Source organism: Natrix helvetica (genome assembly GCF_964273705.1).
Source record: "Natrix helvetica genome assembly, chromosome: 2".
NCBI lineage: Eukaryota > Metazoa > Chordata > Lepidosauria > Squamata > Natricidae > Natrix > Natrix helvetica.
In genome coordinates this window covers 298,031,785-298,053,682 of record NC_138552.1, presented here as the reverse complement: position 1 = coordinate 298,053,682, position 21,898 = coordinate 298,031,785, and the positions used below count along the sequence as shown (strand labels likewise).

The 21,898-nt window shown below is 55.5% G+C and overlaps 1 protein-coding gene across 1 annotated transcript in view; it reads right to left on the bottom strand.

The window, feature by feature from the left end:
• BLTP2 (bridge-like lipid transfer protein family member 2) overlaps window positions 1–21,898 on the bottom strand; it is a 39,608-nt gene that overhangs the window by 7,267 nt on the left and 10,443 nt on the right. Inside the window, exons 13-31 of the mRNA XM_081942813.1 lie at window positions 19,598–19,761; window positions 18,822–19,089; window positions 18,143–18,348; window positions 16,648–17,752; window positions 13,510–13,701; window positions 13,157–13,359; window positions 12,955–13,073; window positions 11,869–12,089; window positions 10,988–11,178; window positions 10,003–10,102; window positions 9,699–9,901; window positions 8,444–8,738; window positions 7,448–7,605; window positions 6,576–6,782; window positions 5,107–5,206; window positions 4,685–4,867; window positions 3,687–3,808; window positions 294–449; window positions 73–194 (exon numbers count right to left, since the gene is read on the bottom strand). Coding sequence (XP_081798939.1) covers window positions 73–194; window positions 294–449; window positions 3,687–3,808; window positions 4,685–4,867; window positions 5,107–5,206; window positions 6,576–6,782; window positions 7,448–7,605; window positions 8,444–8,738; window positions 9,699–9,901; window positions 10,003–10,102; window positions 10,988–11,178; window positions 11,869–12,089; window positions 12,955–13,073; window positions 13,157–13,359; window positions 13,510–13,701; window positions 16,648–17,752; window positions 18,143–18,348; window positions 18,822–19,089; window positions 19,598–19,761 — 4,315 coding nt within the window. The remainder of the gene's footprint in view (window positions 1–72; window positions 195–293; window positions 450–3,686; window positions 3,809–4,684; window positions 4,868–5,106; window positions 5,207–6,575; window positions 6,783–7,447; window positions 7,606–8,443; window positions 8,739–9,698; window positions 9,902–10,002; window positions 10,103–10,987; window positions 11,179–11,868; window positions 12,090–12,954; window positions 13,074–13,156; window positions 13,360–13,509; window positions 13,702–16,647; window positions 17,753–18,142; window positions 18,349–18,821; window positions 19,090–19,597; window positions 19,762–21,898) is intronic.

The window sequence follows — 21,898 nt, the reverse complement described above, 5'->3', positions numbered from 1 at the left end:
CCATGGGTAGCAGAAGAGCAGCCATCCCTCTCCCCCTTGGCTGGAAACGCCCCCCCCCCACGCCCCCCTCACCTGATCAGGATGTTGAGGTCCTCGCTCTCCTGCTGCAAGGTGGCCTTTTCCTCGCTCAGCTGCTGCTGTAGCCTCTGGTTGTGCTCCAGCAACGACTCGTTCCGCCCGTCGTCCTGCAAGGACTGGGGAGGGGAGGCGGGGGGGGAGGTCACGCACAGGCTCCCCAAGGGCCCTGCAGGAAGCCCCCCCCATCACACACACACACACCCGCAGGCGCCCACCTTCATGACCGAGTACATCTGCTTCTCCAGCAGCCGGATCTGGGCCACGTGTTGCCGGACGGCCTCCTGCAGGTGGAGGATGCTACTACGCTGCTCCTCCGGGTTGCTGGAGATCTCCAGCTGGAAACGCACCCGCTGCTTCTTCTCACTGTGCTCCTTTGGGGGGGGGGGGGGCAGAAAAAAAACAGAGTTGTAAGTCAGGACTGCAAGACGGATTAAGCAGTAAGGATTGTGTGGGGCAGAAAGGACCCCTGCCCCTCTGGAAGTGGCAAGGAGGGGAGACACTGCTCACACATGACACCCCCCCCCAACCCAAAAGGCAGAAGCAATCAGAACAGCTCCCGCAACGGGTCAAAGGTGCTGTCAGTCTTGCAGCCCTTTTTCCCTTTGGATCTTGGGCCTGCCACATTTTCTATTGTTCTGCTACGCATTTTCTATGGTGGGAAAATGGGAGGAGGGATTATGCGGAGTTAGATGATAGGTAGCCATAACAACATTCTTTCTAGAAAGCCAAGGTCATCCAAGGAGAATCTCCACAGACATTTAGCCTCCACAACGCCCAAAGGGCCTTTCTTTATTGTTGATGTTACGGAGACCCCAGGCGTTCCCCTCAAACGTTTCCTCCCATGAACGGAGTCTAAGTCGGAATGCCTTTTTGTTGTGGTCTGCAGTGAGGAGGTTGGGGAGGAACATGGGCCGTTCCTGGACTCTGGGGAAGGCTCGGGCGAGGGCTCTGTGTCAGAGGCAAAGAGGGGGCCAGGGCCATTATGTGCTGCCTCTGGAGCCTCCAGTCGGACAGCAGCGAGGCTGAAGAACAGGGGAAGCCTGTTCCCAGTGTGCGCATGCGCAGAGCTGACGGAAGGCAAGAACAGTTAAGCCAGAAGGGACGACTTGGGAGTAACGCTTGGAGGTGATTGGCCCTCCCATAGGACCTAGAGGAGCCCATGAATGCCTTTGGAGGAAGCAACTTGGTTCATGCTGGTCAGTTTACCTTCTAAAGCTCCGTTTGGACTCTTTGCTCCGTGTGGCCTTCCCCAGCTAATTGCCAATTAAGTCTCCAAAGAAGATAAAGGTGGATGCTTACCAGCCTTATTCCGAAAGACTTTGGCAGCCTACTGTAGGACTCTTTACAACTATTTGGGACTCTTTACGGGCTGCGAATGAACATAATTCACAGCCTTTGAAATAAAAAGAGGGATTTTGGACCTAGTTGCGTGCTTTTTAGTGTATCTTGAAGCCTGTGTCAGAACACTGTTAACCTCCCCCTCCCCTCCCTAAAGGGACAACTCAACAGCTCAGCTTAACAATATGAAACAATTTTAAAACTTATTTTAATTCTTTGCCATTCACATTTCATTCTGTCCCTCCTTTGGCGTCCATTCTTTAACTCTATTCTATTCTACCATTTCTTCGATATTAGTGTAAAACGGGTCCCACCGCGGGTTGGGCCCTGCAGAGTTGACCGCGCTGAAGGGTCTGTGACCATTTGCTGTGGGCAACTCACCGCGGCCGAGTGGCCACAGGACAAGAGTTGCACTAACACCAAGAAATGGTGGAATAGAATCATTGAAGAAGGGAAGGAAAATGACAGAATGAAACCTGAATGACAAAGTTTGTTTGTTTGTTTTGTTTGTTTGTTTGGATTTATATGCTGCCCTTCTCCAAAAGGACTCAGGGCGGCATACAACATTAAAAAAAAACACATCCCGAAAGTTTAAAAAGAAATTAAATCCATATCCAAAAAAAACAAACCAAATTTATAGGACAATACATTTTAAAAATGAGTTAAAATTAACAGGCCAGGCCGGCTTGCTGGAAAAGCCAACTTTTTAGGGTGCATCAGAAGGACCGGAGGTCGGGGATTATGCAAAGCTCCGGGGGCAGCTCATTCCAGAGGGAAGGCGCTCCCACAGAGAAGGCTCTCCCCCTGGGGGTCACCAGCCGACACTGCCTGGCCGACGGCACCCTGAGGAGGCCAACTCTGTGGGATCGTACTGGACGGTGGGAGGCTACTGGTGGCAGTAGGTGGTCTCGCAGGTACCCTGGGCCTAAGCCATGGAGTGCTTTAAAGGTCATAATTAATACCTTGAATCGCACCCGGAAAACAACCGACAACCAGTGCAGGCCACCTAAAAGGGATGTAACATGGGAGCACCTAGGTACCCCCATGATAACCCGCGTGGCCGCATTCTGGACCAGCTGAAGCCTCCGGGTGCTCTTCAAGGGCAGCCCCATGTAGAGAGCATTGCAGTAGTTCAGGCGAGAAAGGACCAGGGCATGAGTGACTGTGCCCAGAGCATCCCGATCCAGGAAGGGGCGCAACTGGCGTACCAGGCGAACCTGGTGAAAGGCCCCCCTGGTCACGGCCGTCAGGTGTTCTTCTAAACTAAGCCGCGTATCCAGGAGGACTCCCAGATTGCGAGCCTTCTCTGAGGGGGCTAAAATTTCTCCCCCTATCATCAAAGATGGGACAAGATCTCTGCCCTCCAGTCAACACAAACTGTGACCGATCCGACAGGTAGGAGGAGAACCACCGTAAAACGGTGCCCCCCACTCCCAACCCCCCGAGTCGTCGCAGTAGGATACCATGGTCGATGGTATCGAAAGCCGCCGAGAGGTCTAATAGGACCAGGACAGAGGAGCAGTCCCTGTCCCGGGCCCGCCAGAGATCATCGACCAACGCGACCAATGCCGTCTCCGTGCTGTACCCGGGCCTGAAACCCGACTGAAACGGATCCAGGTAGACAGCTTCATCCAGGTACTGGGGAAGCTGACGTGCTACCACACTCTCGACAACCTTTGCTACAAAGCGAAGGTTGGAGACCGGACGATAGTTGGCTAAAGAAGCTGGGTCCAGGGAAGGCTTCTTAAGGAGGGGCCTCACCACCGCCTCCTTCAAGGCGGAGGGAAAGAACCCCTCTCTCGATGAAGCGTTGGTAATCGCCTGGAGCCAGCCTCGTGTCACCTCCCGGGAAGCCGAAACTAACCAAGAGGGACACGGGTCCAGCACACAAGTGGCAGCACTGAGTCTCCCCATAATCCTGTCCATGCCTTCGGGGGTCACAGGGTCAAACCCATCCCAGATTGTCTCAATCATTATAATAGTTTTTATTTTAAATAATTAAACTGAATTGTTAAATGGTCCTGTGGCCGGTTGTCCTGGGGAGGTGGCCGCAGACAGCTGGGCCCTTCTCTCCTTCGGCTGCTGCTTCGGCTGCTTTGATCTGGCAGGCGTTAGGCTCACCCCACGCACCCCTCCATCCACAACCCGTGCCAGGCAAGCTGGAGGGAAATGGTGGCTTGCAAAGGCAAAAGTTCTCAAGAACCTCCCAACTTCGGCATCCCCACAGCCCCTCGCTCTCCCCTCAGCCCCCCCCCCCCCCGCCCAGGCACCTTCCGCTTGGGCTCCACGTGGAGCAGGAGGTTGTTGACAATGTCGAGGATCATGGCGTACTGGGCCGGGTTGGTGGAGATCTCCAGGTCATGGTGGATCAGCGTGAAGGTGTCCACGGCCCCTGCAAGGAACAAGAGAGGTGGAAGGGGCCTTGGAGGTCATCTGGTCCAACCCCCTGATCAAGCAGGAAGGCCCAGACCATTTCTGACCGAGGACAGTCCAGTTTCTTCTTGAAAGCCTCCAGGGATTAAGCTCCCACAACTTCCGAAGGCAACTTCTGTTCCATGGGTTGATTTTTCTCCCTGTCAGGAAATCCCTCCTTATTTCCAGGTTGAGTCTCTCCTTGCTCAGTTTCCATTCATTGTTTCTGGCCTTCGGGTGCTTTGGAGAATAGCTTGACCCCTTTCTCCTCTCTGTGGCAGCCCCTCAAATTTTAGAAGATGCTATCCTGTCTCCCCTGGTCCTTCTCTTCGTTAAACTACAGATTAACAGAGTTGGAAGGGACCTTGTAGGTCATCTAGTCCAACCCCGCTCACCCAAGCAGGAGACCCTACACGGTTTCTGACAAATGGCAGTTCAATCTTTTCTTGAAAGCCTCCAGTGATGAAGCTCCCACAACTTCCGAAGGCAAACTATTCAATCTCTCTCTTTGATCAGTTTCCATCCATTGCTTCTTGTTCTACCCTCAGGTGCTTTGGGAAAATAGCTTGACCCCTTTCTCCTCTCAGGGGCAGCCCCTCAAATATTGGCAGATGCTCTCTTGTCTCCCCTGGTCCTTCTCTTCCCTAGATTAGCCATGCCCAGTTCCTGCCACCGTTCTTCTTATGTTTCAGCCTCCAGTCCCCTCATCCTCTTTCTTGCTCTTCTCTGCCCTCTTTCCAGAGTCTCAGCCTCTTTCTTGCTCTTGGTGGCTGGGTGGGGTGGGGGGTGGGAAGGTGACCTGCCCTCCCCAGGACCCTCAGCATCCAAAGAAGGCTGGCTGCTCCCCACTGCCCACCTTCCTGCTTCTTGAGAAGGTCGTCTTTCTCGGGGTTCGCAGGCAGCTCCGGCGGTTTGATTTGGGTGGCCAACTCAGGGTTGATGTCGTGGCTGTAGCTGATGTAGTACATGCGGCAGCTGCAGCGTGAAATGATGCGTTGCACCTGCTGCGTGGGCTGCACCTCGTGCGGCTGGTTCCAATCTGGGGGAGGGAGGGGGGGGGAGAAGGGAGGCAGCTGGGCCCAGGGACGAGGCTCCCGGGATGCTCGGGGCACTCCCTGGACCCCCAAGCGTCCTGCAGGGCACCACCCCGGGCATGCTGGGCCACCCCATTTGCGCTGTGGGAGGCGTTGCAGCTGGCCCACCGTCTCCCGCAGTGGGGCGTGCCTTGGGCCTTGCGCAGTCCCTTCCCGCGCCCGTCCTGGGCGGTCGGCTGCTGACCTGTGGTGGTGCTGACCATTCCGCCCACGGCTTGCCCGCTCTCCATCAGCTCCTGCACGGAGTCCAGGCTGCGCTGAGGATGCTCCTCAATGTTCTTGACCTGGGGACGAGGAGAGGGAAAGGGGGGCCAGGGGTCAGCGAGCGCACGCCCTCTGCGGGCAAAGAGTTCCCAATTGGAAGGGACCCTAGAGGTCCTCCAATCCAACCCTCTGCTCAAGCAAGAGACCGTATGCCAGTCCAGATAGCTAAGGTCCAATCTCTTCTTACAACCCCTCCAATGGTGGAGCAGAGACAACCTCTGGAGGCAACCTCTGTTCCACGGACTAATTGTTCTCCCTGCCTGGACGTTTCTCCTTATTTCCAGGTTGCTTCTCTCCTTGGTTAGTTTCCATCCATCGCTTCTTGCCCTGCCCTCAGGGGCTTTAGAGAACAGGCTAGCCTCCCCCCCCTATTCTTTGGGGCAGCCCTTTCCTTCTTGCCCCATCTCTCTCCCCCCCCCCCATTCTCTAAGCATTGTAATTGCAGGCGCTGACGTCAAGATTCTCCTTAGATCTAGGTGGATTCTCCCCTTTTTCAGATTCCAATCATTATTTCTTCTCCTGCCTTCGGGGGCTTTGGGAAATAGCTGGAAACCCCCCCCCCCTTTTTTTGTGGCAGCCCCTGAGGTATTGGAAGACTGCTATCATGTCCCCACTGGTCCTTCCCTTCCTTAGACCAGCCAGGCCCAGTTCCTGCAACCGTTCATCGTACATTTTAGCCTCGCGTCCCCTCATCATCTTGGTTGCTCTTCTCTGCCCTCTTTCTAGAGTCTCAGCATTTTTTTAGAATATGGTGACCCAAACTGGACGCAGGACTCTGGGTGTGGCCTTACCAAGGCCTTATAAAGTGGTACCGAGAGGGTCAAGCTGTCAACTCCGAAGCTGGCCTGACTGAGGCCATTTTTGAGGCCTTCAGCGCTGCCACAAGAGAGATGAGGGATAGGGAGGGGGGAGTAGAGATAGCTGGGTTTTTTTAGCCAAAGCAAAATACTTTCTCCTGGGAACCAAGGACATTCCAACAGCTGGCTGGAGAGAGGAGGAGGAGGAGGAGGAGGAGGAGGAAGAGTAACCAGGCAACCGACCAGCACCCAGATTGGACAATGTGACCGACTGAGGGAAAGGGGAACTTTCACTTTTTAATTAGGCAAAACCCGCAGGAACCTTCAGAGTTGGCTTTCCCCAGCCTGTGCCAAGATAATATCTCCAAAGAAAGCTCTTCTTTGAGGAATCTACCTGCCCCGGAGTCCTGTTTGCGACGGGGGTGTTACTTGGAACGCTGACACAAGCCACTTGCACAGAGCAAAGAGGGGGGGGCAGATCTTTAGTGCCCCCCCCCTTCTACCAAGAGCTCCAGCCCAGCCTGGCTTATGCGCCACCCTCTGACCGGCAGAGCGGCTGGGCCAGCAAGCAGGGTGGGGTCCTTGGGCCTACCTCCAGCCAGAGCTGCACGTCCTCCCGCTCGGAGGGGCTGCTCTCGGTGGTGGCGAAGTACTGCATGCCGTCCAGCAGGCAGGTCCAGGAGGTCTTCTGCTTGAGGGTGTCCCCGTACCAGGCCGGGTGGTGGTGGCACTGGAGCAGCTGGGCTTTGGCAGCAGAGACGATCACACAGCCCTCCGTCTCGGCCCCCCGGAGAACCATCTGGGAGGGAGGGGGGAGGAAGTCACTGCAAGGCGCTCTGGGACCACGTGGGGCATGGGGGTGGGTGCGTTACAGGTGGTCCTCGACTTACAACGGTGCATTTACTGACCGAAGTTACAACGGCACTGACTGACTACTTTTTAGGGTTAGCACGCTTGCAGCCCCCCCCCCGTGGTCACATGATCGAAATTCGGATGCTTAGCAACCGACTCATATTTATGACGGTGATGAGGGGGCCGTGCGATCAGCCGTCTGAGTCAACAGGGAAGCTGGGTTAGCTTACTAATTTAACAACTGCCATAATTCACTTCACAATTGTGGCAAGGTAGGTCATAAAATGAGGCGAAACCTACTGAACAAATGTCTCACTTAACAACAGGTTGGGCTCCATTGTGGTCATAAGTGGAGGACTACCTGTATTGTTTTTTAATTTTAATTCTTTTAATTCCCCCCTCTTCCCCCCCCCCCCCAAGAAAAGCCTGTGTTTTTATAGGCTGGCTGGGGAATTCTGGGAGCTGAAGTCCTCTAGTCTCCAAACAGAATTGGTCCCCTCTGCTCTGGGGACTTTGACCCCCAGAATTCCATGTGCTGGCTGGGGAATTCTGGGAGCTGAAGTCCACCGGGCTTAAAGGGGCCACCCCTCGCATGGAGCCAAAAGCAAAGACCTGGCAGTTGACGAGTTCAATCAGACAGTTGCGGTTGAAGATGTCATCGGTCTGACAGGCTGCGATCCCGCACAGCTGTTCGCTGACCCCCGACTCCTCCTCGGTGAAAACCACAAACTTGTCTGTCTCCTCAATCAGCTTCTGCAACATGGAGGCCCCTGCAGAAGACGAGGAGGAGGAGGAGGAGGAGGATGGCATGACTTGGCCACCCCCAAGGTCCCAGGGCCCCTTCACGGATGAGGAAGGACATCTCCATCCATCCTCCAAAATATTAAACAGGCACACAGCCTGCAGCCGGAAATGAACCCTTGCTATTAAAATAAGTGGCAGCAGGCAATTCCTCCTGAAGGATTGGCCACCTCCAATTCTAGCTGCCCCCTTTCCTCTCCTCAAACTTCCCTCCTAGGTAGCTCCAGACTCTGTGGGTGATGGGAGCTCTTGGTTTCATGACCCAACTAGGGAACATCATCAGTGCTGGAAGGGAGAGGGAGGAGGAGGAGGAGAAAAGGGACTGTGGGGATCCTTGGTTCTCTCTGAGCGTGGTTGTTTTCTTGCAGACGTCTCATGACCCAACTAGGGAACATCATCCGTGTTAGAAGGGAGTTAGGAGTAACCTCATCAGAGTGGGGTTTGCCTTCCCAGCCGTGGGGAGGAGGTGGGCTCCTCTTTGCCGGTTCCTTGGCTGGAGAAGCCACGGTATATCAACAGACAGCAAACAGCATTCTGATGACGTTGCCTAGTAGGGTCATGAAACGTCTGCAAGAAAACCACCCAGCTCAGAGAGCACCCGGGGCCTCGTAGCTCCTCCCTGAGCCCCAAAATGTTCTCTTCGATGGGCAATTTCACCCAGGCGTGGCCATTCCAGGGGAGGCGAAAATATCAAGACTCCATTTCTCTGGGTGTCAGTCGGATCCCACACCCAGACCCCCAAGCAACAGCCCCACGTCCAAGGAGAATCTCCCCCCCCCCCAGGGCTGAGGGCCGGGGCAGCTTCACCTCCAGAGGGGCTTCGTTCCGTCCGGCCGCTGCTCGCCGGCACAATGACCCGCAGCGGGGGCTGTTGGCCGGGGGGAGGGCCCCGCCTGGGCTTCTTGGCGGGCAGCTGGGGGCCGATCTTCAGCCCCCGCAGGGCCTCGGTGGACAGGTTGCGCTTCAGCACCGCAGACTTCTTGTAGCCGTCGTAGAGGCCGAAGGCGATGTCCCGGTTGGTGGTGGTCCAGGAGGCCCTCAGGTCCACCAGGTGCAGCTGGTGGGAGTGGAGCACATCGTCCCCGTCCCGCAGCGGAACCTCCTGGGGACGGAAAGGGGTGGGGTGGGGGGTGAGCCCATCCCTTGCTTTAAGACTAAAAACACCCATTTGGCCGTAGGGGCCCAACCTGTAGAACCAACCGGGGCCACGTTAAGACCGCTGGACTCCAGAGTCTAAGCAAGCGAATGGAGACAGCAGAGTGTTTAAATGGCCGGATGCCCTTCCCTGTCGCCAATGCAGAGTTTTGTTCGGCAGATATGTTCTCTTTGTGCCCAGAGAGAGAAATATCTGCCTCTACCTAGGATCCAACTCATTGTGAGGTGGGAGCTCCACTTCTAGGCCACCACACCTATTGCTTAACAACTGCAGTGATTCACTTTAAAAGCTTGTAAAATAGGGCAAAACTTACTGTATTTTACAGAGTATAAGACGCACCTTTCCTCCCCCCCCCCAAAAAAACAGAGAGTGGAAATGTTGGTCATTTATACACCGAATACAGCCATTTATGCCCTCCCAAAGCCCCACCCCCGCACCCCATTTTTGCCAAAAACAGGCAAAACAAATGGGCCATTTTTGGTATTTTTTTAAAAAAAGGGGGGGTCTTTTTGCCTTCCCCCTTCATCCTTGCTGAGGCCTGCGGAATGCTCCTGGGGGGCCAGGGAGGAGAAAAACTTTTCTTCTTACTTACCTCTTCAAAATCTTGGTGCGTCTTATAGCCAGAGAAATACGGTACTTAACAACCATCTGACTTAGCAATAGACATTTTGGGCTCAACTGGGGTCGTAAGTCGAGGCTGACCCGATACCCACGTTTGCCCCCCATGGGTCCTGTGAGAGGCGCCACCCAAAGCCGCCTGCTTCCCTGCTGCCCGAAGGGAGGTTTGCAAGCCGTGCCTCCTGGTGGCGTGAGGGCGCTTTGTGGCTGCAGTCGTTCACACAACCCTCTGTCGCCCCGGGGTCTGTCTGCGTGTCTGGGGGGGGGGAGTGGGGGGACACACGCTACCTCCTCGGCCGTGCGGAGGCTGTGGCGCTGGTAGGTGAGGGAGGAGAGGCTGAGCAGGTGGGTCTTCTTGACCAGGGAGCCCAAGCGATGCTCCGCGTCCTCCTCGCAGGGAGAGGCCATCAGGTGGACGTTGACCAGGCTGAGGTCGCTCACCATCTGCACGAGGCTCCACTCGGAGATCAGGCGGCGCATCACCGTGCCGGCTGCAGGGGGGGGGGAGGGGAGAGGGTCAGGGGCCGGGAGGGGGGGAACGAGGGAGGGGCTGCCAGGCCATCAGGATCCGCACTCGGCCCCCTTTGCTCACCCTGAGGGATCAGCCGCTGCGTGCCACGGGTGAAGATGTGGCCCTGGCCACACTCCAGCTGGATGCCACGCTGCTGGGCGAAGGAGGCCCAGTAATGGATCTGGGAAGTGGGGAGAGAAGAGGGGGAAGCCCCCCGGGTGAAGGGCAGACTCCGGCAGGACTGGGTGGGCTTTGCCCTCGGGGGGGGGGGGTGTTCAGTGCGGCCGTAAAAACCCTCTAAGTACATTTTCCAAACAAAGACAATTATGTTAAGGTAAGGCTGATTTATTTCTAAATAATGCAATTTTTAAATAAGAATTCAAAATAAGTAAAGGAATATTCTAAATAAATAAATGTGATAAAGAAAGGTAGATAGATAAGATAGATAGATCCTCAGGCCAGATGGGTGAGAGATATAGATAGATAAATAGAAGGCAGGAAGGAAGGAAGCAAGCAAGAGAGAGAGAGAGAGAGAGAGGAGGGGAGGGAGAGAGAGAGGAAGGAAGCGAGAGAGAGAGAGAGAGAGAGAGGAAGGAAGGAAGGGAGGAGGGGAGGGAGAGAGAGAGAGAGGAAGGAAGGAAGGAAGGAAGGAAGGAAGAGAGAGAGAGAGAGGAGGGGAGGGAGAGAGAGAGGAAGGAAGGAAGCGAGAGAGAGAGAGAGAGAGAGAGGAAGGAAGGAAGGAAGGGAGGAGGGGAGGGAGAGAGAGAGAGAGAGGAAGGAAGGAAGGAAGGAAGAGAGGAGGGGAGGGAGAGAGAGAGAGGAAGGAAGGAAGGAAGGAAGCAAGAGAGAGAGAGAGAGAGAGAGAGAGAGAGGAGGGGAGGGAGAGAGAGAGAGGAAGGAAGCGAGAGAGAGAGAGAGAGAGAGGATGGAAGGAAGGAAGAGAGGAGGGGAGGGAGAGAGAGAGAGAGAGAGAGGAGGGAGAGAAATTCCAGAGAGGGATTTCCTTGTCATTCAGGGAAAGGGCCTTCCTGAGCCCTCTCCCCTCCCCTCCCCTCCCCGGCCTCACCTGGAGCTTGGGGAAGAGGGCGGTGCAGGAGAGCTGGCGGTAGTGCTGGCCCAGCTTCTTCTTGCTGGGCTTGAGGTTGCCGAAGAGCTTCCCGCGGCAGATGGGCCGGCTGACGCTGGTCCAGGTGGCCCAGAAGTTCTGCATCCAGCGCAGGGTGCTGCTGTACAGGAGGATCCGCGGCTGGGAGGCCTCTGCGGGCGGGGGGGACACGGGGGGGGGGGCGAGTGGGAGAAGGCCCTGCTGGCTCCCCTCCTGCAGAGCCCCCAGCCTCCTCCCACCCCCCAAGAAAGGCCAGTGGACTTCCTGGGTTGCTTTCCCCCTTGAAAACCTTTCTCTTCTCATGCAAGAAGCTTCTTCGGTTCTTCGGGGGGTGGGGGAGGGAGAACAAGAAGAAGGCAGGAAGGCAGGAAAAGGAGGGAGGGAGGATGGAAGGAAGGGAAATGGAAAGGAAGGAGGGAGGGAGGTTGCAAGGAAAATGGGAAGAAAAATAAGATGGAAGAAAATAGAAGGGAGGAAGTGAAGGAGAGAGAAAGGAAGGAGGAGAGAAAGGGAAGGGAAGGGGGGAGGGACAGAGGATGCAAGGAAAAGGTGATGGAAGGGAAAGAGGAGGGAAATAAGAAGGAAGAAGAAGAAATGGGAGGAAGAGAGGGAAGGAAGGAAGGAGGGAAACTCTGAAGAACTGAAGAAGCTTCTTGAGTGAGAAGTGAAACGTTCTCCAGGCAAAAGCTAAGACAGTCCAGCTGCCCTTGGGGAGGCTTCCTCGCAGGGCTGGCTGCCATCCCAGGCTGGTGGGTGGGAGCACGAAGGCCCAGGCGTGGCGCCCCCTCCCCAAACCCATCGCCCCGGGGGGGGGCCCTCGCCCTCCCTCCTCCCGCGCTCACCCCCACTGGGCCGCGTGAGGTCCATGCGGATGGCCAGGTTGAGGTTCTCGGAGCGGAAGGCGCGGTAGGAGTCGTACTGCTGCCCCACGGGCACCTCGGGCAGGAACTCCGGGGAGCGCAGCACCACGCTGTGGTGGTCGTGGGGGTTTCCGTGGCACAGCCAGGTCAGGTCCAGGGTCATACACAGCTGGGGCAGGTGCAGGAAGCAGCAGTCATCGTACCTGGCCAGGACGGGAAGAGAGGCAGGAGTCAGACCCTCCCCTCCCTCCCTCCCTCCCTCCCTCCTTCCCATCTTCTCCTTCCACCCTTCCTTCCTTCCTTCCTTTTCCTTCCTTCCTTCTCCTTTCTCTTCCTCCCTCCCTTCTTTCTTCCTTTGTTCCTTCCTTCCTTCCGTCCTCCCTCCCTCACACCCGCCCTTGTTCTAAAAGTTAACACAGAATATTCACTTAAAGCATTTCCTTTTTATATTCTGGTAGTCCTTGGTTTAAAACAAGTCATTGAGTGAACTGTTCAAAGTTCATTAGTTCATTCATTTAGTGACCGTTCAAAGTTAGGACGGTACCCAAAAAGGGACTTATGACCGTTTTTCACGCTTAACGACCATTGCAGGATCTCCATGGTCACGATTTACATTTGGATGCTTGACGGATGACTCACAGTTACGACGGTTGCAGTGTCCCAAGGTCACGTCATCCCCTTTTGCGACCTTCTGACATGCAAAGTCAATGGGGAAGCCGGATTCACTTAACGACCATGTGACTAATTTAAAAACTGCACTGATTCACTTAACAACTGTGGCAAGAAAGGTCATAAAATGGGGCAAGACTCATTTAACCGTTTCAGCCATGGAAATTTTGGGCCCAATTTTGGTCGTAAGTCGAGGACTACACCTTATATTAACCTAGAATAATGTTGCTTTAGAAAAATGTATTCCTTTATTTATCTAGAAAAAGTATTTATTCCTTTAGAAAAGCATTGCTTAGGAATTTTTATTGATTGAAAAAAACAGCCTGCTTCTCCTCTTTTATTGGAGAGCCCCTGCCGGACCCTTCCCCAGATTGGAGGTGGGGGGGGGGTTCCACCCACTTGGAGGCCGTCCGGACGTTGACGTCCAGGTCTCCCTTGAAGACGAATTGGCCGGGGCGCCAGTGGAAGGCCAGGCGGCTCCATTCCCAGTGCAGGTTCTCCGTGGTGTTGTAGGGGTCCTGCGGGGGAAGACGAGGCTGGGTGGGGGCTCTGGGCCCTGAGGCTGCCCCCCCATCCCGTGTCCCCCTGGCCGCTGCCTCACCTCCGTGGCCACCTGGTGGAGGCTGGCCTGCTCGATGTCCATGTGCCAGTCGCCGTGCAGCAGGAGGCGGCTCTTGTCCCACCAGGGGAGGGGCGGGCTGGGGTCTTCCGAGGGCTTGGTCAGCAGGTCGATGGCCTGTCCGATCAGGGTCCAGGCGGGGTCCCAGCAGGGCCCCCAGACGATGGTGAACTGGTAGACCTCAGCTGGGGGGGGGGCAGAGTGGGATTAGGGGCATCAGAGGCCTTTCTCCCCCCTCCCCCAAAGGGCTCAGAGTCCCATCCTGGCCCCAACCCACCAGGGTGGACAATTCAGGGGAGGCCAGCCGCCTCCCCCCCCCCCCAAGCGGGACTTACAGCAGAAATCGTGGTAGAACTTCAAGGGGGGCATGTTCCTCTCCACAGACACCGAGCCCCACGGGGCCCCCAGCTCCAGCTTTTGACGCCGGCGAGAGCAGGGCTGCCCGGGGGTCTCTGCACCGGCCAGCCGGCCCGACAGTCCCCAGTCCCGGATCTCGAATAAATAACGGGGGTAGTCCCGGATCCGCACTGCAGGGGGGGGGGTGGATGGGAGGGCGGGCAGAGGAAAGAGGTCATGCTGAGAAAGGGAGAGACAGGACAGTATGGGGGGAGCTCCTTCCCCTCTTTTCTCTTCCCACGGCTGCTAGTAGGGAGCTTATTGCGTTCCACAGGAGAGAATATCCCTGTAGCTCAGGGCTCAGCTGTGGGGTCCTTGCTGCTTTCTGAGCTGCAGACATTTCATGACCCCACTATGTAACATCATCAGTGCTAGGAGGGAGGATGCAGTCGGAAGGACTGTGGGGTCCTTGATGCTCTCTGAGTTTGGCTGTTTTCTTGCAGACGTTTCATGACCCCACTATGTAATATCATCAGTGCTAGAAGCGAGTTCACACCATGGAGAGCAGGCATTGGGATGTGGGGCACCTCGGTTAACAACCTTCTCGACTTGCGACCGTCACGGGCAATTCATAAGTTGAGGGCTGCTTGTACCTTCGGGAACATGGCTTAATATTATCCCAAATCCAAGAGGGGTCGAGTCCCCAAATCCAGACGGAAGAGACCCTTCGGGTGCTGGGATGCCTCACCGGGCAAGGGTGAATTCAGATCAGACAAAAGGTTTCCCAACCTGACAGCTTGTGGACTTCAACTCCCAGAATTCCCCTGGCAGCAGAGCAAAATCAGCTGCCTAGGGAATCCTGGGAGTTGGTCGGCTGGGGAGTTCTGGGAGTTGAAGTCCCCCTGTCTTAAAGTGGCCAGGTTTAGAGAGAAGCTTGGCCTACCCCAAGGCGCCAATGCCCAGATACCCCTGGGCCCCACATCCATAGGGGCACCCATGAGCCATTTTCACATTCAATGGTCCCCAGGCACGTTTGGCTGTCCTCCAGTAAGCTCTTGCATCCCCCTCCCTTCAGCAAACCTTAGACACACACACACACACACACACGCTCTGTGGGGCAAGGGACAGCCTTAACGGGCCAGACTGAGTTGAAAAACTGGCCTTAAGGAGGAACAGGAGGCGTGATTAAAGAATTTGAACACAAACCTTGGGCAACCAGACCAATTTAACCATGCTTGGACTCCCTAAGCAGCACATAGGAGAAGTAAAGGTTCCCCTCGCACATGTGTGTGCTAGTCGTTCCTGACTCTAGGGGGCGGTGCTCATCTCCGTTTCAAAGCCAAAGAGCCAGCGCTGTCCGAAGACGTCTCCGTGGTCCTCTGGACTAAACGCTGAAGGCGCACGGAACGTTGTTCCCTTCCCACCAAAGGTGGTCCCTGTTTTTCTACTTGCATTTGTTACACGCTTTCGAACTACTAGGTTGGCAGAAGCTGGGACAAGGAATGGGGGCTCACTCCGTTACGCGGCACTAGGGATTCGAACCACCGAATGGCCGATCTTTCTGATCGACAAGCCCAGTGTCTTAGCCATTGAGCCACCACGTCCCTGCTACGCACTACTGCACAGCCAAAGGGAACATTTGTTGGGAAAAGCTCTTGAGTGTCCCTCCAACTCCAAGGAGATCCCATCAGTAGATCCCACAGGAACCAACCCTGACTGGCCTTTGGAAGGGCAGATCCTGAAGCTGAAGCTCAACTGCTTTGGCCAGCAACGGAGCAGAAGCCGTCCCCGGGTGTTGGGGAGGAGGGGAGGCCGAGGCAGAAGGCCAGGAGATGGTTAGGGAAGGTGAAATGGGGCAGACTCCGGGAGACGGGGGAGGATCGGAGGGTGGGGGAGGGAGGGGCTGGCGTGTAGTACAGGTAGTCCTCGACTTACGCCAAAATGGAGCCAAAAATTTCTATTGCTAAGCAAGACAGGACTCAGGTGACTTTTGCAACGCTTTTACGACCTTTCTTGAGTCATTGCAGTCATTAAATGAATCATGCGGGCATTAAGCAAATCTGGTTTCCACCACTGACTTTGCTTTGTCGGAAGTTTGGAAACGGGGATCGCATGACCCTGAGATGGTGCAACCGTCATAAATACGAGTCAGTTGCCCAGCGTGGGAATTTTGATCAGGTTACCATGGGAGTGCTACAACGGTCATGTGTGAAAAACGGTCATAGCAGTTTTTTCAGTGTCGTTGTATTTTGGAACGGTCATTAACTAGAATAGAATAGAATAAGAGAGTTGGAAGGGACCTTGGAGGTCTTCTAGTCCAACCCCCTGCTTAGGCAGGAAACCCTACACCGCAAATGGCCATCCAATCTCTTCTTAAAAACATCCAGTGTTGGGAGAATTTCTCAACTTCTGGTGGCAAGGTGTTCCACTGGTTGATTGTTCTCACTGTCAGAAAATCTTATCAACCTTATTTCCAGGTTGAATCTCTCCTTGGTCAGTTTCTATCCATTGCTTCTTGTTCTACCCTCAGGTGCTTTGGGAAAATAGCTTGACCCCTTTCTCCTCTCTGGGGCAGCCCCTCAAATACTGGAAGATGCTCTCCTGTCCCCCCTGGTGGTCCTTCTCTTCCCTAGACCAGCCGTGCTCGGTTCCTGCAACTGTTCTTCCTCTGTTTCGGCCTCCAGTCCCCTCATCCTCTTACTTGCTCTTCTCTGCCCTCTTTCCAGAGTCTCAGCATCTGTTTTATGGTGTGGTGTCCAAAACTGGACGCAGGACTCTAGGTGTGGTCTGGGAGTTGTGGGGGTCCAAAGACGGAGGTGTTAAAGAAGAGACTGGAGAGCCATTTGTCTGGGATCATGTAAGGTCTCCTGTTGGACTAGAAGACCTCTAAAACTCTGTGATTCTGTGATTCTGTAAGTGGTTTTAACACTTCGCCTGATCTCGATTCTATCCTAAATTCGAAATAAACGGTCGTATGCCGAGGACTTCCTGTGCTCAAAGCGCTCACAGAGATTCGTGCAGAGCTTAGCGACTGAGCCACAAACAGAACATCAAATTGCCCACTTCCTCGACCCGCGAAGGCCCAGGGGTTGACAGGCGGGGCCCCCGTGGGCCATGGAGTCCTGCCACGCACTCACCAAGGAAGGTCTTGACGCTGCCCTTGACCATGCGGCACCAATGGGTGAGGAGCTCCAGGCCCTCGGGGGGGAAGGGGCTGGCGGCGTCCATGTGCCGGATCTGCTGCAGCACCCGCTCGGCCCCGGAGAAGGCCTCGTCCGCCAGCGCCACCAGCTCCAAGCCGCTCATGGTCCAGGTGATCAGCGCCTTGCGCATGGGCGTGTTGGCGTAGAGCCGGTGGGAGCGCTGCAGGTAGATCTCGATGTTCTTCTTCTCCAGGGAGGCGTAGAGCTCCTCGATCTTCCGGGCGGGCAGCAGCTCCCCGTGTTGCTTGCGCAGGGCGGCCACCTTGGCATCCAGCAGGTGCAGCCGCTTGGCGCTCTCCTTGCTCTCGTCCTTCATCAGCTCGTAGTTGTCGCGCAGCTTCACCTCGAAGACGTCGTCCAGGAAGACCCAGGAGAAGTGCTGGACCTTCAGCAGCAGGTCGGGGGGCAAGGGGCGGGAGGGGGTCCTGCCGGTGGCCGCCTTCCCCCCGTGGAGCCCCTTCAGCCACTTCTGCACGCCCAGCGCCTCGTCTAAGGTGGCCGAGAAGTCATACTGGTAGGGGAACTCCACCGCCACGCCGGCGCAGGAGAGAGCCCAGACGCGGTTGCGCAGCGTGCAGAGGGAGGGGAATGGGCCACGGTGCAGGATCATCTCCTCCAGCTCCGGCTGGGCCTGCAGCTCCACCTCCTTCAGGACCAGAATGCGGTTGCCGTCAAAGCTGGCCACCAGTCCGGGGCAGTAGGTGTGGAGGGAGGGCCCGTTACGGCTGAGCATAACCCGCTCGGTCGCCAGGCTCAGGTAGCGGCTCTCCGACACGAAGGCCGTCACCTTCAGGGAGCTGAGCTCCAGGGTCAGTGCCAGCAGCCTCTGGGGGGTCGGGCCCTCGGGGAAGGGGGCCCCGTCCTGGGCAGGGGGCCGGTCTTTGGGGGCCTGCTGGGGAAGAGCAGCCGAGGGGGGTTTGGGGGGCGACAGCAAGCTTTGCAGCGTCTCGAAGCAGCGGCGGGTGGCCAGCAGGTGCTCGAAGAGGTACATGTGGGTGGCTGGGCTCCAGAGCAGCGTCAGGTTCTCCCCGCATTGCACCTGGGGGAGGAGATGTTGGGCCATGAGCCCCCCCCAAATAAGGCTGCCTGCTGGGCCCCACTCCCCCCCCCCCGTTCTTTCCAGCCTGCTCTTAAGAGACAAAAAGGAGGAGGGTGGGGATGGCTGGGAACCATTAGGCCAAGCAAGGCTGGAACTGGGCGTCCTGGGAGGGGGCAACGTTGCGTTGGACCTAAAAGCCCCCCCCCCCTGAACCCAGGATAGTTTGGGCTGGGTTCTGCGGAGCTGGCCTTTTCATTGGCCAGAACTCCAGAGGGGTCTTGGGGGGCTGAATGGGGCGGGGACCCAGTTCCCTTGCCACGCAATTGGGGCCGGAGGAGGCGACTGGCGAGGAGGAGGAGGAGGAGGAGGAGGAGGAGGAGGAAGGGGCACCTCCAGAGAGTGGATGCTGCTGCGGTAGGTGAGGCAGAGGGCGGCCAGGCCAGCCACGGGGCTGGGGATGGCGGGGGCTTTGCAACAGGGCTGCATCTTCTCTGCCAGGCTCTTGACCAGGGACAGCGCCACCCCCTGGATGCTGATGGTGCAGCTCTCGCCACTGCCCAGCGTGGTCAAGGTGTCCACCCGAAGCTCTGTGGCCCCTGGACGAGAGGGAGGGAGAGAAAGAGAGGGAGGGAGAGGAAAACGGAGGAGACGGGAAGAGAGAGGGAGAGAGAGAGAGAAAGGAGGAGGAAGAGGGGTAGAAAGAGAGAGAAAGAGAAAGAGGGAGGAAGGGAGAGGAGAACAGAGAGGGAGAGGGGAAGAGAGAGGTAAAGAGAGAAAGGAGGAGGGAGAAAAAGGGAGGGGGGAGGCAGGCAGATATTCAGTGAGGCCTGGGCACAACTGTCCACTTCCTAGCCCAAAAAACCACAAAGCCCAGCCATCCATTTCCTTGAACCCGTGGGGAGTGTCCCCAAGATCATTTCTGGGTTCAGAGGTCAAAAGCTGGGGCCAAGAAGGGCCAGTCCCTGTCTCAGCTGCCCCCCCAGCCAAGGGGCTCTTCTCTCCTGCTTTCCCAAGGCACAAAAGAGGCCCCTTCCTAGAGATCCAAGGCTGCCTCCTTCCCGACGCTCACCTGCCAAGCTGGACAACGTAAAGAGGTTGACGTCCTCCACCTTCAGGTCCACCTTCCAAAGCACCCCGAATTCTTCCCCCAGGGTGGGGGGCAGCTCCTCCAGGGGCCCCGGGGGGAGAGGCTCCTGAGGCCGCAAATGCAGCAGCAGCCGGGAAAGGCAGTCGGCACAGGCATCCGAGGACTCTAGTTGCAGCCCCCGCAGGGTGCAATCCAGGAAGAGGGTGTCCGCATGGGTGCTGGACGTCCCCAGAGGCTGGTTGTAGCTGCCCTGCAGAACGAGCAGAGGGACAACGTCCGGAGAGGCCCTGGGTGGGCCGAGAGGCAGTGGGCGGGCAGCCGGGATTTTCCCCCTCCCCGCATGCAGAACTTGACGTACAAAGGTTACACGTTCCTCCGTGGTCTTGGTACATATAAGGATATCATCTAAATAGACGAGGACCCCTTGATACAGAGGCCCATGCAGCACCTCGTTAATTAGCCACATGAATCAATCACCCCATCAATCACCCAGACCAGGTGACCCAGGGGGCTCCCATCACCGGGCTGCATCCCCTTTGGAACCGGGCCATGCAAGCAAGCTCCATTTGAGTGAGTGGCGGGTACTCGCGCCAATGGAGCTTCACGGAGTGCCCGCTGCTCGTGCCAATGGAGCCGTGCCCATGAAGGTCTGGCGCTCACCCCGGAACCATTTCCACTCCCCCCCTCGCCACTCCAGAAAGGCTGAGCAGCACTGGGGTAACTCCGCCTGCCCCCCCCCCGCCTGTCTCGCGGTGCACCTGCAGGTTGAAGGAGTCCAGGATGAAAGCTTCTCCCCAGACATGCATGTTCGGGGGGTGGGGGGCCCGCTGGATGTGCGAGTCTGCCCCCACCCGCCAGCAGAAGTGGTCAACGGCCAGCACGGCCCGCTGGTGGACGCTCTGAGGACGCAGATGCTGGTAATCTAGGTGGGAGGAAGGAAATGGGCATTTCTATTATTGTTTTCTATTGATCTATTTGTCTGCCCCTCCCCATCTCACCACAAGGGGGCTCTTTTCCTTGCAGCTTGCTCTTGGCATGGGTGGGGGGTGGCTGCCTTGTTTCTCCCACCCCAATTCTTAAGGGGGAAACGGGAATCACTGCCAGATGAGAGTTGTGTTGCTGTGCAGCGGAGGTGGGGAAACGATGGGCCCTTTAAGACCGCTGGACTTCAACTCCCAGAATTCCTCAGCCATAGCTGGCTCAGGAATTCTGGGAGTTGAAGCCCACAAGCCCTAAAAGGCCCATTGTTTTCCCAGCTTTGCTCTGCGATGAAAAAAAACCAGGAGTCTGCCGGTCATGAAAACTTTAAAATAAAATCTAGCCTGCTTCCAACAAAGTCAATCGGGGAAGTCAGACTCCCTTAACAACCGTGTGATTCACTTAACACACGTGCAATTCGCTTAACAATGCGTAATTCAGTTAACAACCATTAAGTGGTTTGCTTAATGAACACAGCAAGAGGTTGTAAAGTTGGGTGGAACTCACTTAACAACTGCCTCACTCAGTGACAGATGTTTTGCTCCCAATATGGACGTATATTGAGGACTACCTATGCTAGGTGAAAAGGGGCTGCCACTCCCAATTTCTACCACGGAGAGTCAGCCAGGGGGGCTCTTTAACAAAGGGTCTTCCTTTAGTTTAAATCAGAGGTATCCAAACCTGGATTGTTTTAAGATTTGTGGACTTTAACTCCCAGAATTCCCCAGCCAGTTTACTGGGGAATTCTGGGAGTTTAAGGCCACAAGTCTTACAGTGGCCAGGTTTGGATACCTCTGATTTCATTTCAGAAAGAAAATAAGGGTTAATACAATATGAGTAACATTTAACCATTGTTAACCTGCATTTGGATTTTTTGGATGCTTTTATACTTAGGTTTTATACTATAGATTATCCAACGTCACTCAAGAAGGTGAGATGGGCAGTGCATACATTTAATTAATGAATTAATTGAAACAGGGAAGGGGCAAACAGCAGCAACTCTGTTTCCCAGAATGCTTCGGTGACCTTCGCGGGTCTCAAAGGAATTCTGGGTGAAAATAGCATGGAGGAAGTCTGCAGCCTGGAGCTCCAATCAGAAGGATGAACGCATCCAGGGGCGGGAGGGGTAGAGAGGAGGAAGCAGGGGAGAAATGCCACCAGTTCAGGCCAGGAGTAAAAAATACTAACAAAAGTTTTTTGCTTTTTTTATAAAAAAAGTTCTGCCGATCACATATCACACAGCTGTTCCGACTGGCTGGTTTGGCATAATTTATAACGTCTACCTCCTGGCATACACATTCTTACTGGTTTTTAGAGGGATAGTGTTTTAAATTTAATCTGATATTTTAAACTTTTGTATTGATTTATTTATTAGCAGTACAGTTTGGCATATTTTATCCTCCTCATATACATGTATTTCTGTAGTTATTTCTATGTTTTAATCTGTTGTATTTTAATACGGACTGTACACCGCCCCGAGTCCCTTTCGGGAGAGGGGGCGGTATATAAACGCTAATAATAAATAAATAAATAAATAAATAAGCTGAGCTTCGGAACTTTTTTTCAAACTTTTTAAGCATTTTTTTTTTACTACAGGTTCCCTTGAAACATGGGGGTTGGGATGGGGTCCCAGAAGGCTTCCCTTAAGCCTGCTAGGCCACAAACAGGGGGTGGGGGGTGGGGGCTGAGAAAGGAAGGAAGGAAGGAAGGAAGGAAAGAGAGAGAAACAGGAGAGGAAGGAAGGACTATAAACCTGGCACTAGATGCAGCTTCAGAGGATAATCCAGGGCTGGAAGGTACCTGGAGATCATCTAGTCCAACCCTTCTCCAGCAGGACATTGTTAAAGTGAGTTTCTGTCTTTTGATCCCCCAGTCACATGACCCCACCAAGCCACGCCCACAGAACAGGTAGTAAAAAAATTCGATCTCACCACTGCCCCCCTTGGCCTCCGCAGAATCCGGGCCGCTCTGAGGCAGACTGACCATGGAGAAGGGATGGGGGGAGAGAAGGGAGGGGACTCGGGACCCCTAAGAGAGCTGCACTCCCATGGGAAGGGCAGGGCTCCTCCGTGTGGCTCCTG